General features: G+C 45.1%; 1 protein-coding gene across 1 annotated transcript in view; it reads left to right on the top strand.

Annotated features, from left to right (window-relative positions):
• fam135a (family with sequence similarity 135 member A) overlaps window positions 1–15,987 on the top strand; it is a 54,022-nt gene that overhangs the window by 6,056 nt on the left and 31,979 nt on the right. The window contains 2 exon segments of the mRNA XM_045211548.1: window positions 7,116–7,195; window positions 15,456–15,595. Coding sequence (XP_045067483.1) covers window positions 7,116–7,195; window positions 15,456–15,595 — 220 coding nt within the window.

Genomic DNA, 15,987 nt, shown 5'->3' with positions numbered 1-15,987 from the left:
TTTATAGCGTGACATTTTAAGCTGCAATGATAAACATTAATTTAGTCGTGATTTCGGCTCTGCTCACACATCGGTCTACAATTAACTCAACTTGTACAAATTGACGCCTTTGAAATGTTTACTTACTTAAGGCCAAATGTGCTTCTTGCAGCGAAGGTTTTAGGTTCATTATCCTGCTTGAGGGCTGCGTTAGCAAGACGAGACCACTGAGATACTGACACACCCTCAGATCCTTATCTCCATACTGTACATTGATGTTTATCAGGGAGATTTTCCTACTGTAACATCGACTCTTCACAGTCCCTGAGGCCTAAACTACTCTGGAAGCTCACATTCCAATGTAGCGTGACGCTAGGCTACGCTAAGTGAACAACGTGCCTGTAGCCATCAGAACTGAGTCTGAGTGGCTTGTGTTGTAGTGTACTAGGCTGTGGAGCAGAGCAGGAAACCGGCTGCAGCCTAGATATTCCCCCAACAGAGTTCCCAGGACGTGGGCTTCAGAGAGGATGGAAAGCTCTCTTTTTGCTTCCTGCTTCACAGTGGCCTACACACCGGTGTATTGCAGGGATTTTTCTGCCATTGTAGTCTCTTGGGCAGGCTGCCTAAGCTATTCGCCTAAGTCCAAACAGTGTTTTTTGTTTCATGAATTTTCGGGATGGAAAAGCAATTGAATTGTAAACTTAAATGACTAAAACCAGATATAACATCTGTAGAAAAGATAATGGACCTACACTGCTCTTTCCATGACATAGACTGACCAGGTGAATCCAGATGAAATATATGATCCCTTATTGATGTCACTTGTTAAATCCACTTCAATCAGTGTAGACGAATGGGAGTAGACGGGTTAAAGAAGGATTTTTAAGCCTTGAGACAATTGAGAGATGGATTGTGTATGTTTGCCATTCAGAGGGTGAATGGGCAAGACAAAAGATTTAAGTGCCTTTGAACGGGGTATGGTAGTAGGAGCCAGGCACACCGGTTTGTGTCTAGAACTGCAAAACTGCTGTTCTAGACACAATGCTTTCGACACCTTGTAGATTCCATAACCCAACGAATTGAGGCTGTTCTGAGGGCAAAAGGGGGTGTAACTAAATATTAGGAAGGTGTTCCTAATGTTCTGTACACTCAGTGTATATTTTAAATAATATAATCTTTGAGAACTAACTATCACCAAAATAAAAGCAGTCAGTGAGAATTGAACATTCCAAAACAAGGAATTTAGCAGTATGCATTTTGTTATTATGTTTGAGCAAAATAAAACGTTGCAGGAAACTATAATTAAAACTGCAACATTTTCTATCAGCTCCATGGAGAAATGTGTAGAATTGCAGGAAATTGGCTTAAAAATGCTCAAATGTATCTACAGAGCCAAGATGGGGTCCTCTAAAATGTAGCCGAGGCTGTAACCCCTTTAAGTTAGTTATAACAGTGGTCAACTAGGCTACTGTGGCTATTTGATCATAATGTAGGCCTACCAGAGTGGCCTACCATCAAAAACAAATGCATCCCATAACATTTTAACATGGAATTGGCTGTTCTATCATGCAGCCTACAATTGCAGCCAATGTGTGGTGTTCAATGTAGACCTACATTCCATGACTTTTGAAAAACACATGCAGGGCTTGACATGAACCTGTTTATCCACCTTCAGACAAGGGGGTTGACTGAAAATGTTGTGTTTGATGCAAGAAACCACTTTACCATTATTACAGAGAATCAGAGAAATGATGCTACCCTCTGCCTATTGGCTACTTAGCTTATTCAAGCCTGTCTCAAAATACAACAAAATACAACAACAAAAAAGCTCTTTACCAGACTCGCTTTTCAAAGCTGTCTAGAAATGTACAAGTTTTGTGCTCTTGTAGGAAGCAATCACTCCCCATTGCTGACTACAAATGATCTATAACAGGACTAATAACTCCCTAACTAGCAAAGAATATGAACAAAATGTGCACAGGTGGCTACATGCAGCTCTTGCTTTGAACTCAAAACAAGCGCATCTTGGTTAGGCCGCACCGGTCTGTGTAGAGAACGCTGAGTCGTGCCTGTCAATGCAATAGAATCCTACTCCAATGCGTTCTGCCTACAACAAAATCTCTTGCAAAGGTAGTTTTGCATACTGAGTCTTGCATAGTTCGTTTTGTTTCGGTATGTTACATTGAAAGTGTCTAATACTGTGTTGATTCGAGCACAATTCCCACAGTAAAGGGAAACGTTGATAGTGTTAACTAAAGGGGAAAACTCTAGAACGTGAAGTACAATCTCGTGCATCTCTGCAAGGACTAATATTTATTCTACCCTCCAATCCCGGGGGAGCTGCGCACGAGCGCATAGCGATCTCAGCAGCACCTCCTATGCAGTGTCCAGTGTATGCTACGTAGGTGTGATAAAATACTAGTCCACATCCTAGTGTATTTTGGTCTGTGTCCGGCTGTCTGCTTTCCTTCCATTGGAAACATATGGCGAGTCAGGAAACAAACACGGGACGTGGTTTCGGACGGACACGACAACAGTTGGAAAGGCAGCTCTTTTCTGGTGCTGCTGTAGCATCACAATGTAGCACACACACACAAACAGGCTGACTGACTGACTGACTGACTGACTGACTGACTGACTGACTGACTGAACATGTACAGAGAGGAACAACCAGAGGAAGTGTGACAACTGAAAGTGTTATATCAGCCACAGCTCTGAGTCAGCCTAGTAGTCAGGTTATATCAGCCACAGCTCTGAGTCAGCCTAGTAGTCAGGTTATACCAGCCACAGCTCTGAGTCAGGTTATACCAGCCACAGCTCTGAGTCAGCCTAGTAGTCAGGTTATACCAGCCACAGCTCTGAGTCAGGTTATACCAGCCACAGCTCTGAGTCAGCCTAGTAGTCAGGTTATACCAGCTACAGCTCTGAGTCAGGTTATACCAGCCACAGCTCTGAGTCAGCCTAGTAGTCAGGTTATACCAGCCACAGCTCTGAGTCAGCCTAGTAGTCAGGTTATACCAGCCACAGCTCTGAGTCAGCCTAGTAGACAGGTTATACCAGCTACAGCTCTGAGTCAGGTTATACCAGCCACAGCTCTGAGTCAGCCTAGTAGTCAGGTTATACCAGCCACAGCTCTGAGTCAGGTTATACCAGCCACAGCTCTGAGTCAGCCTAGTAGACAGGTTATACCAGCCACAGCTCTGAGTCAGCCTAGTAGACAGGTTATACCAGCCACAGCTCTGAGTCAGGTTATACCAGCCACAGCTCTGAGTCAGCCTAGTAGACAGGTTATACCAGCCACAGCTCTGAGTCAGCCTAGTAGTCAGGTTATACCAGCCACAGCTCTGAGTCAGGTTATACCAGCCACAGCTCTGAGTCAGCCTAGTAGACAGGTTATACCAGCCACAGCTCTGAGTCAGCCTAGTAGACAGGTTATACCAGCCACAGCTCTGAGTCAGTGTTATACCAGCCACAGCTCTGAGTCAGCCTAGTAGACAGGTTATACCAGCCACAGCTCTGAGTCAGCCTAGTAGACAGGTTATACCAGCCACAGCTCTGAGTCAGGTTATACCAGCCACAGCTCTGAGTCAGCCTAGTAGTCTGGTTATACCAGCCACAGCTCTGAGTCAGCCTAGTAGAGAGGTTATACCAGCCACAGCTCTGAGTCAGCCTAGTAGACAGGTTATACCAGCCACAGCTCTGAGTCAGCCTAGTAGACAGGTTATACCAGCCACAGCTCTGAGTCAGCCTGGTAGTCAGGTTATACCAGCCACAGCTCTGAGTCAGCCTAGTAGACAGGTTATACCAGCCACAGCTCTGAGTCAGGTTATACCAGCCACAGCTCTGAGTCAGCCTAGTAGACAGGTTATACCAGCCACAGCTCTGAGTCAGCCTAGTAGACAGGTTATACCAGCCACAGCTCTGAGTCAGCCTAGTAGTCAGGTTATACCAGCCACAGCTCTGAGTCAGGTTATACCAGCCACAGCTCTGAGTCAGCCTAGTAGTCTGGTTATACCAGCCACAGCTCTGAGTCAGCCTAGTAGACAGGTTATACCAGCCACAGCTCTGAGTCAGGTTATACCAGCCACAGCTCTGAGTCAGCCTAGTAGTCAGGTTATACCAGCCACAGCTCTGAGTCAGGTTATACCAGCCACAGCTCTGAGTCAGCCTAGTAGTCAGGTTATACCAGCCACAGCTCTGAGTCAGCCTAGTAGTCAGGTTATACCAGCCACAGCTCTGAGTCAGCCTAGTAGACAGGTTATACCAGCCACAGCTCTGAGTCAGCCTAGTAGTCAGGTTATACCAGCCACAGCTCTGAGTCAGCCTAGTAGTCAGGTTATACCAGCCACAGCTCTGAGTCAGGTTATACCAGCCACAGCTCTGAGTCAGCCTAGTAGACAGGTTATACCAGCCACAGCTCTGAGTCAGCCTAGTAGACAGGTTATACCAGCCACAGCTCTGAGTCAGCCTAGTAGACAGGTTATACCAGCCACAGCTCTGAGTCAGGTTATACCAGCCACAGCTCTGAGTCAGCCTAGTAGTCTGGTTATACCAGCCACAGCTCTGAGTCAGCCTAGTAGACAGGTTATACCAGCCACAGCTCTGAGTCAGCCTAGTAGACAGGTTATACCAGCCACAGCTCTGAGTCAGCCTAGTAGACAGGTTATACCAGCCACAGCTCTGAGTCAGCCTAGTAGTCAGGTTATACCAGCCACAGCTCTGAGTCAGCCTAGTAGACAGGTTATACCAGCCACAGCTCTGAGTCAGCCTATATCAGGTTATACCAGCCACAGCTCTGAGTCAGCCTAGTAGACAGGTTATACCAGCCACAGCTCTGAGTCAGCCTAGTAGACAGGTTATACCAGCCACAGCTCTGAGTCAGCCTAGTAGTCAGGTTATACCAGCCACAGCTCTGAGTCAGGTTATACCAGCCACAGCTCTGAGTCAGCCTAGTAGTCTGGTTATACCAGCCACAGCTCTGAGTCAGCCTAGTAGACAGGTTATACCAGCCACAGCTCTGAGTCAGCCTAGTAGACAGGTTATACCAGCCACAGCTCTGAGTCAGCCTAGTAGTCAGGTTATACCAGCCACAGCTCTGAGTCAGCCTCGTTATACCAGCCACAGCTCTGAGTCAGCCTAGTAGTCAGGTTATACCAGCCACAGCTCTGAGTCAGCCTAGTAGTCAGGTTATACCAGCCACAGCTCTGAGTCAGCCTAGTAGTCAGGTTATACCAGCCACAGCTCTGAGTCAGCCTGAGTTATACCAGCCACAGCTCTGAGTCAGCCTAGTAGCCAGCCACAGCTCTGAGTCAGGTTATACCAGCCACAGCTCTGAGTCAGCCTAGTAGACAGGTTATACCAGCCACAGCTCTGAGTCAGCCTAGTAGACAGGTTATACCAGCCACAGCTCTGAGTCAGCCTAGTAGTCAGGTTATACCAGCCACAGCTCTGAGTCAGCCTAGTAGACCAGGTTATACCAGCCACAGCTCTGAGTCAGCCTAGTAGTCAAAACATCTCTTACACATCTGGGAAATGTAATTCCAAAAGGAGACAGCAGGTTGTAATACTGTCCTGAGCAGAGCACTGAGCAGCAGACGGTCTCAGAGTAGGACTGCTGTTCTAGGGTCAGGTCCACCCAGGCTGTCTTGTAATCTTATTCATTCTGATCTTTAAGAGAGAACTGATCCTAAATCAGCATGTGGGCCCTTTCTTTACTCATCAATACTTTAAATGTGAGTTTACCACACCAGTGAGTGTTAAAGAAAGTGCTCATTATTCATTCATGAAAAGGTAAAGCTGGTTTTCCATGCCTTTAGTAAAGCTAAACAGACTGTTCTCTTCTTACGAGGCTGTAAACTACAGGCCTACAGGTTACTCCAACAGAGCAAGACACTTACTCTTCATATACCGTGCCTTCACAAAGGATTTATACCCCTTGACTTATTCCACATTTTGTGTTACAGCCTGAATTCAAAATTGATTAATTATATATTTTTTCTAACCCATCAACACACAATACCCCATAATGACAAAGTGAAAACATGTTTTTAGAAATGTTTCCAAATGTATTGAAACTGAAATGCAGACATATCTCAGGATGCATGTTTTGGAATATTTTTATTTTGTACAGACTTGCTTCTTTTCATCCTCTCAATTAGGTTAGTGTTGTGGAGTAACTACAATGTTGTTGATCCATCCTTAGTTTTCTCCTATCACAGCCATTAAACTATGTAACTTTTTTATAGTCACCATATGGTGAAATCCCTGAGTGGTTTCCTTCACCTCAGGCAACTGAGTTAGGAAGGATGCCTGTATCTTTGTAGTGACTGGGTGTATTGATACACCATCCAAAGTGTAATTAATACCTTCACCATGCTCAAAGGGATATTCAATGTCTGCTTTGTTTATTTGTACCCATCTACCAATAGGTGCCCTTCTTTACGAGTCATTGGAAAAACTCCCTGGTTTTTGTGGTTGAATCTGTGTTTAAATTCACTGCTAGACTGAGGGACCTTAGAATTGTATGTGTGGGGCACAGAGATGAGATGAGTGTTTAATGTTAAACACTATTATTGCACACAGACTGAGTCCATACAATTTATGTGACTTGTTAAGCACATTTTTACTGAAATTATTTAGACCTGCCATAACAAAGTGGTTGAATACTTATTGACTTAAGACATTTCAGCTTTTCATTTTTTATTAATCTGTAAAAAAAAAAATCTAGAAACATAATTCCACTTTGACATTATGGGGTATTGTGTGTAGGCCAGTGACAAAAAAATCTCAACTTAATCCATTTTAAATTTAGGCTGTAACACAACAACATGTGGATAAAGTCAAGGGGTGTGAATACTGTCTGAAGGCACTGTAGGCTAGAGGTTTTTAATAGGCCTAAATGTTCTCATTTCAATTGGGTTAAAGCTACAGTATGTCCCATCAAATGAGTTCTGTGCTTAGTATTCCTACATGTTGTAGCGACCTTGGACTAGAACATACAGTATCTAGCTGCCTCGGACCTCTTAGCGTAACGGTTAAGGTGTTGGACTGCCTGGGTTCGAGTCCTGCTAGGGGTGACCCCTGAACACTCCGTCCTCCCTGTTGTTTTCATGGCTAACTGTTTCTTTGTGTCCCAGGTTCTACCAGATCCGTGCCAGTATGAAAGTTCCACCACGAGTCCCTCACAAAGTCGAGGCCAGTCTACTCCACCCAGCAGGTCAGTTAAAACACACACTCCCTCTCTCCCTCTCTCCCTCTCTCCCTCTCTCCCCTCTCCCTCTCTCCCTCACTCCCTCTCTCCCTCTCTCCCTCTCTCCCTTCTCTTCTCCCTCCTCCCTCTCTCCCTCTCTCCCTCTCTCCTCTCTCCCTCCTCCCTCTCCCTCTCTCCCTCCTCCCTCTCTCCCTCTCTCACTCCCTCTCTCCCTCACTCCCTCTCTCCCTCTCTCCCTCTCTCCCTCACTCCCTCCAGTCAGCACAATTGATGCTGTGCTGGCCATCATTTCACTCTAACTTGATCCCTCAAAGCAGATCTACATTACCAGTCAAACGTTTGGACACACCTACTCATACAAGGGTTTTTCTTAATTTTTTACTATTTTACACATCGTAGAATTATAGTGAAGACATCAAAACTATGAAATAACACATATGGAATCATGTAGTAACCAAAAAAGTGTTAAACAAATCAAAATATATTTTAGATTCTTCAAAGTAGCCACCCTTTGCCTTGATGACAGCTTTGCACACTCTTGGCATTCTCTTAACCAGCTTCACCTGGAATGCTTTCCCAACAGTCTTGAAGGAGTTCCCACATATGCTGAGCACTTGTTGGCTGCTTTTCCTTCACTCTGCGGTCCAACTCATCCCAAACCATCTCAATTAGGTTGAGGTCGGGTGATTGTTGAGGCCAGGTCATCTGATGCAGCACTCTCCTTGGTCAAATAGCCTTTACACAGCCTGGAGGTGTGTGTTGGGTTATTGTCCTGTTGAAAAACAAATGATAGTCCCACTAACCGCAAACCAGATGGGATGGCGTATTGCTGCAGAATGCTGTGGTAGCCATGCTGGTTAAGTGAGCCTTGAATTCTAAATAAATCACTGACGGTGTCACCAGCAAAGCACCCCCACCCCATTGGGCTCCCGAGTGGCGCAGCGGTCTAAGGCACTGCATCTCAGTGCTTGAGGCGTCACTACAGACCCCCTGGTTAGATTCCAGGCTGTATCACAACCGGCCGTGATTGGGAGTCCCATAGGGCGGCGCACAATTGGCCCAGCATCGTCCCTGGTTTGTTCTTAACGGACTTGCCTAGTTAAATAAAGGTAAAATAAAATAAAAAATCACACCTCCTCCTCCATGCTTCACGGTGGGAACCACACATGCGGAGATCATTCGTTCACCTGCTCTGTGTCTCACAAAGACACGGCGGTTGGAACCAAAAATCTCAAATTTGGACCCAAGGACAGATTTCTACCTGTCTGATGTCCATTGCTTGTGTTTCTTGGCCCATGTAAGTCTCTTCTTATTGGTGTCCTGTAGTAGTGGTTTCTTTGCAGCAATTTGACCATGAAGGCCTGATTCACGCAGTCCCCTCTGAACAGTTGATGTTGAGATGTGTCCATTACTTGAACTCTGAACCATTTATTTGGGCTGCAATCTGAGATGCAGTTAACTCTGGGTCTTCCTTTCCTGTGGCGGTCCTCATGAGAGCCAGTTTCATCATAGCGCTTGATGGTTTTTGCGACTGCACTTGAAGAAGCTTTCAAAGTTCTTGAAATGTTCAGTGTTGACTGACCTTCATGTCTTAAAGTAATGATGGACTGTCGTTTCTCTTTGCTTATTTGAGCTGTTCTTGCCATAATATGGACTTGGTATTTTACCAAATAGGGCTATCTTCTGTATACCACCCCTACCCTGTCACAACACAACTGATTGGCTCAAACTCATTAAGAATGAAAGAAATTCCACAAATTAACTTTTAACAAGGCACACCTGTTAATTGAAATGCATTCCAGGTGACTACCTCATGAAGCTGGTTGAGAGAATGCCAAGTGTGCAAAGCTGTCATCAAGGCAAAGGGTGGCTACTTTGAAGAATCTCAAATATGAAATATATTTTGATTTGTTTAACACTTTTTTGGTTACTACATGATTCCATGTGTGTTATTTCTTAGTTTTGATGTCTTCACTATTATTCTACAATGTAGAAAACAGTACAAATAAAGAAAAACCCTTGAATGAGTAGGTGTGTCCAAACTTTTGACTGATACTGTAGGCCTATAGTTCCTTATCTTTTCATCCAGTATTATCAAAACCTTTGTAGTGACCTGTCCTGGTTAACCTTGAGTGTTTATCTGGTAATATATTGACTCATGAGTGTTTATCTAGTAATATATTGAATCATGAATGTTTATCTGGTAAAATATTGACTCATCATGGACTGCTAGCCCTCTTTATCCTCAGCCTCAAGGCTTGCATGTTAGCTAGCTTTCAGTATTCTACAAGGGGTCTTCAGAAACACACACACACAGTGTCTTCAGCATCCCCCCCAGGCGCTTATAGCTTCAAATGTGCTGCTGCTGAGTCTTAACCCTCCTCCTCACACAGCCAATAGGGCTCTGGTCAAAAGTAGTGCACTACCAAGTTTATAGGGTGCCATTTGGGACGTTGCCATTTTAAATTCTGTCCGTTTTTCGACTTGCCTCTCCCATGTTCTTACCCCATCACAATGGTTTTACAATATTAGGAGGAACATTTAATGCAAATTAGATTACGTTGTAGCATGATCAGATTTTTGGTTGTTTTATTGAGGAACAGCATGAAAAGACAAACGTTCAGCTTGTTTTGGGGACAAGAGAGCATATTGAATAAATGCTTTAGTTGTGTGTTTTTCAACCATAATGAAATCGCCGCCTTTTGTATTAATAATTATTATTTATTGTGTGTCCCTTTCGGGAAGTTTGTCTTGCATCTCAACAAACAACAGCACGGCACAGTAGATTGTATGTTTTAATATTCAATAAAATAAAAACAACAACACAGCATCACCAATAGGTGCATAAATACATACATACATACATAAATCTCAAGCGATAACTACAGCAGACAACGCATGCGGATACAGTTTGTAATTCAGTTGGGGGGTTGAGCAGTTATTTATTCAATTAACTTATACAGGTGGGAATGAATGATTTCTGGGCTCTGGCGGTTTTGTAAAGATGGAGTCTGTATCTTTGGCCTGATGGTAGGAGCTGGTACTCTGGTTGAGTGGGTGTGTCAGGTCGCTCCTACCCTCACTACTCTCTCCAAGAACAGCTTCCATGTTCTTCAGATTAACTCCACGGATAGCTGATTGTACCAGGCTTGGAAACAGAAAGTGAGAACACTGAACAAAGGTTGTGTAGAATGTGGTTGTTATTCTTTTATTGACCTGATATGTATTGAATCTCCTCATGAAATACAGTCATTGTTGTCCCTTGTTGTATATCTGTTGTGTTTTCAGTCCAGGAGAGTTTTGAGTCAATTATAGTTCCAAGATATTTGAATTGCTCAACTGATTCTATCTGTTCTTAGTCCATGTGAATGGGCCCGTTATCGTATTTTATAGTTCTGAACTTTATTGTAATTTCCTTGTTTTTTTTTCACATTAAGAATGGTCAAGTAACAGTTTTAGTTCCTTAGTTATCTAGTGTTTAGATGTCTTTACTGGAATTACAGAGTCAATGCAAAAATGTGTGGAGTCAGTAATGGTCCCATTCAGTTCCTCAATGTTTTTATTTGTGTCACAGAAATTCTTCCAAATGGTACAGTCAAAGCAGCCTTTTAACATGTCCATATTTGTTTCGGACCAATCCTTCACATACTTTATACAAGGTTTCTCAGATGTAATGTTCTGTTTGTAGCTATGTGAGAGCAAGATGGAATTATGATCCAAGTCCCCAAGTGGTGCCGTATGCATTATAACCATTAGTTATACTTCCATAACAGAGATGTAGTGTTTTCTGATTGCGAGTGTGGCAGGTTACATATTTTTAATCATTTTGTAGGGTTTTCTTTAAGTTCTTGGTTCTCTTTTATCTTTTACTATCAAGGGAATGTTTAGGCTAGACATTAAAGAATTGGATCATTCATACTCTTTTCAAGTGTACGTGACCTATAAAAGCTAGCCTATAATTGATTCATTTGTGAGAGAGAGGGATGAGGAAGAGAGAGAGAGATGAGGAAGAGAGAGAGAGATGAGGAAGAGAGAGAGAGATGAGGAAGAGAGAGAGAGATGAGGATGAGAGAGAGAGATGAGGACGAGAGAGAGATGAGGAAGAGAGAGAGATAGATAGATAGATAGATAAGCTGAGAGATGGATAATGTGATATGAAGCTCTCCCCTAAATGGTCTCATCTGATTTTGTGCATTCCAGAATGGTGACGCTGTCCAGTTAATGTGAAAGATGGCATTCATCTAGAGCTCCAATATGCTAGTTGAAAACCCATTTGGACTGACAGTGATACACACCCTTGGTTGAAAGACGTTGAGGGAAACCCTTCAGATGAATGTGGATTTGGTCTAGCCTACTCATCCATTGGGTTTTGTTGTTGGTTGGAAGCTGGCAGAGTGGCAGGACTGGTCGATCTCACAAAAGCAGCCTTGTTGGCAGCCTGGAACACTCGCTGCTCATCCCTGGCCTGGTCTGCATTGAGAGAAATGCCTTTGCTCCGTCCACTCCAGCCTCACAACACGCTGCATTCTGTCCCCCATCAGCCAGTCCTCCAGTCACAATGAGGATCAAGGGGGGACAAATGAGGATGAGATTGCTCGACGCTCCAGTGTTTTCTGCTCTGTGCCTGATAGGAGTCAGTGAGAGGCTGAGAGCTTTAGCTGAATGGGATCGTTTCTTAATCCTCACCTCAACCCTGGGGTTCCTAAGTAGCCTATTAATAGGATGCCTTGTCTCTGGTCTCTTGCCAGCCAGGTCTCTCTGGCATTGGTAGTACACCCAATTGACTAGAGATGGTGTTATGCTGTAGATGGTGAAATAGTCTAATTCCCAAAAATTGGATTGGTTAATTTCCATGGTCATTTTCAGCAGATAGCTACCCCATTTGCATTTATTCGATTTGCCTCTCGCAGTATGGTGTTTTCCATCCTGGGTTGGTGGAATCCTCCACGGCTGATCTCATAGTTGCAGGTTCTATAGTGCTGTTAGTTCCTCCACGGCTGATCTCATAGTTGCAGGTTCTATAGTGCTGTTAGTTCCTCCACGGCTGATCTCATAGTTGCAGGTTCTATAGTGCTGTTAGTTCCTCCAAGGCTGATCTCATAGTTGCAGGTTCTATAGTGCTGTTAGTTCCTCCACGGCTGATCTCATAGTTGCAGGTTCTATAGTGCTGTTAGTTCCTCCACGGCTGATCTCATAGTTGCAGGTTCTATAGTGCTGTTAGTTCCTCCACGGCTGATCTCATAGTTGCAGGTTCTATAGTGCTGTTAGTTCCTCCACGGCTGATCTCATAGTTGCAGGTTCTATAGTGCTGTTAGTTCCTCCACGGCTGATCTCATAGTTGCAGGTTCTATAGTGCTGTTAGTTCCTCCACGGCTGATCTCATAGTTGCAGGTTCTATAGTGCTGTTAGTTCCTCCACGGCTGATCTCATAGTTGCAGGTTCTATAGTGCTGTTAGTTCCTCCAAGGCTGATCTCATAGTTGCAGGTTCTATAGTGCTGTTAGTTCCTCCAAGGCTGATCTCATAGTTGCAGGTTCTATAGTGCTGTTAGTTCCTCCAAGGCTGATCTCATAGTTGCAGGTTCTATAGTGCTGTTAGTTCCTCCACGGCTGATCTCATAGTTGCAGGTTCTATAGTGCTGTTAGTTCCTCCAAGGCTGATCTCATAGTTGCAGGTTCTATAGTGCTGTTAGTTCCTCCAAGGTTGATCTCATAGTTGCTGGTTCTATAGTGCTGTTAGTTCCTCCAAGGCTGATCTCATAGTTGCAGGTTCTATAGTGCCGTTAGTTCCTCCAAGGCTGATCTCATAGTTGCAGGTTCTATAGTGCTGTTAGTTCCTCCACGGCTGATCTCATAGTTGCAGGTTCTATAGTGCTGTTAGTTCCTCCAAGGCTGATCTCATAGTTGCAGGTTCTATAATGCTATTAGTTCCTCCAAGGCTGATCTCATAGTTGCAGGTTCTATAGTGCTGTTAGTTCCTCCAAGGCTGATCTCATAGTTGCAGGTTCTATAGTGCTGTTAGTTCCTCCAAGGCTGATCTCATAGTTGCAGGTTCTATAGTGCTGTTAGTTCCTCCAAGGCTGATCTCATAGTTGCAGGTTCTATAGTGCTGTTAGTTCCTCCAAGGCTGATCTCATAGTTGCAGGTTCTATAGTGCTGTTAGTTCCTCCAAGGCTGATCTCATAGTTGCAGGTTCTATAGTGCTGTTAGTTCCTCCAAGGCTGATCTCATCATAGTTGCAGGTTCTATAGTGCTGTTAGTTCCTCCAAGGCTGATCTCATAGTTGCAGGTTCTATAGTGCTGTTAGTCACCTAGAAAGGATAGGAAAAGGTTAGTGAATTTGACTGTCAGCCTTGTAAGCCATCAACCATGTGTAAAAACAACCAGCAGACAGACTGACTGCTTCTGTTGCTGCCTCTATGCTGCCAGGACATGCCTCAGACTGCTGCCAGGTCACAGCTGAAATCCTGGATGTTTGCTAGAGGGAAAATGTACTGTAAGCTGTTCATAGGACGATAACTGGCCAACTTCTCACCAGTACCTAGTAGGGCTGGGAATTGCCAGGGACCTCACAATACGATATTATCACGATACTTTGGTGCCGATGCGATATGTATTACGATTCTCACCATTCTATATGTATTGCGATTTGATACTGCGATTTTATTACGATTCGATGTTCCAAACATATTGCTCACCATATGTCTGCTGCAGAGGGACAACCCCCACTTCTCTCCAGTACCTAACCCTCCTCTCCAGTACCTAACCTAACCCCTCCTCTCCAGTACCTAACCCTCCTCTCCAGTACCTAACCCTCCTCTCCAGTACCTAACCTAACCCTCCTCTCCAGTACCTAACCCTCCTCTCCAGTACCTAACCTAACCCTCCTCTCCAGTACCTAACCTAACCCCCCACTCCTCTCCAGTACCTAACCCTCCTCTCCAGTACCTAACCTAACCCTCCTCTCCAGTACCTAACCTAACCCCCCACTCCTCTCCAGTACCTAACCACCCCACTCCTCTCCAGTACCTAACCCCCACTCCTCTCTAGTACCTAACCCTCCCCACTCCTCTCCAGTACCTAACCTAACCCCCCACTCCTCTCTAGTACCTAACCCCCACTCCTCTCCAGTACCTAACCTAACCCCACTCCTCTCCAGTACCTAACCTAACCCCCCACTCCTCTCCAGTACCTAACCTAACCCCCACTCCTCTCCAGTACCTAACCCCCCACTCCTCTCCAGTACCTAACCTAACCCCCCACTCCTCTCCAGTACCTAACCCCCCCCACTCCTCTCCAGTACCTAACCTACCCCCACTCATCTCAGTACCTAACCTACCCCTCCCACTCCTCTCCAGTACCTAGCCTAACCCCCCACTCCTCTCCAGTACCTAACCTAACCCCCACTCCTCTCCAGTACCTAACCTAACCCCCCCACTCCTCTCCAGTACCTAACCTAACCCCCCACTCCTCTCCTCCAGTACCTAACCCCCCACTCCTCTCCAGTACCTAACCCCCCACTCCTCTCCAGTACCTAACCTAACCCCCCACTCCTCTCCAGTACCTAACCTAACCCTCACTCATCTCCAGTACCTAACCTAACCCCCACTCCTCTCCAGTACCTAACCTAACCCCCCTCTCCTCTCCAGTACCTAACCTAACCCCCACTCCTCTCCAGTACCTAACCCCCCCACTCCTCTCCAGTACCTAACCTCCCCCCACTCCTCTCCAGTACCTAACCTAACCCCCCTCCTCTCCAGTACCTAACCTAACCCCCCACTCATCTCCAGTACCTAACCACCCCCCACTCCTCTCCAGTACCTAACCTAACCCCCCACTCCTCTCCAGTACCTAACCTAACCCCCCACGTGACTTGACCTACTGATGTAGAAATAGAAGCAGCCAACAACACCATGTTTTGGACTCCTCCCACTGTAAGAGATGTCTCAGCAGTGTTTTGGACTCCTCCCACTGTAAGAGATGTCTCAGCAGTGTTTTGGACTCCTCCCACTGTAAGAGATGTCTCAGCAGTGTTTTGGACTCCTCCCACTGTAAGAGATGTCTCAGCAGTGTTTTGGACTCCCCCACTGTAAGAGATGTCTCAGCAGTGTTTTGGGTCAACAATAAGACCAGTGCTTAAGATGACAGCTCCTGGGTTTTCTCAGACTGGGTCTATATCGGTTAATCACAGTTATGTTGATACAGACATTGTGTATTACTGTATTGATGTAAGTGTACTGCATTCAAACAAATCTCTTCTCTTTACAGGTTCTGATCTGGCCTTCCCTGCAGCTGTGGTCGATGACGTAATCTGCAGCAAGACCTTCCAGATCCTCTATAAGAACGAGGAGGTGGTGGTCAATGATGTGCTGGTGTTCAAAATCATGATGCTGCTGGATGAGAAGAAGGTAAGGAAGTTACACTGTAGGCTAATACAAGGAAGCTAGACTGTAGCCTAATACAAGGAAGCTAGACTGTAGCCTAAGACAAGGAAGCTAGACTGTAGGCTAAGACAAGGAAGCTAGACTGTAGGCTAAGACAAGGAAGCTAGACTGTAGCCTAAGACAAGGAAGCTAGACTGTAGGCTAATACAAGGAAGCTAGACTGTAGCCTAAGACAAGGAAGCTAGACTGTAGGCTAAGACAAGGAAGCTAGACTGTATCCTAAGACAAGGAAGCTAGACTGTAGGCTAAGACAAGGAAGCTAGACTGTAACCTAAGACAAGGAAGCTAGACTGTAGGCTAATACAAGGAAGCTAGACTGTAGGCTAATACAAGGAAGCTAGACTGTAGCCTAAGAC

This window comes from Coregonus clupeaformis, chromosome 37, assembly GCF_020615455.1.
Source record: "Coregonus clupeaformis isolate EN_2021a chromosome 37, ASM2061545v1, whole genome shotgun sequence".
Lineage (NCBI taxonomy): Eukaryota > Metazoa > Chordata > Actinopteri > Salmoniformes > Salmonidae > Coregonus > Coregonus clupeaformis.
The sequence above is the reverse complement of the archived record's forward strand: the minus strand, read 5'-3'. Positions and strand labels throughout refer to the sequence as shown.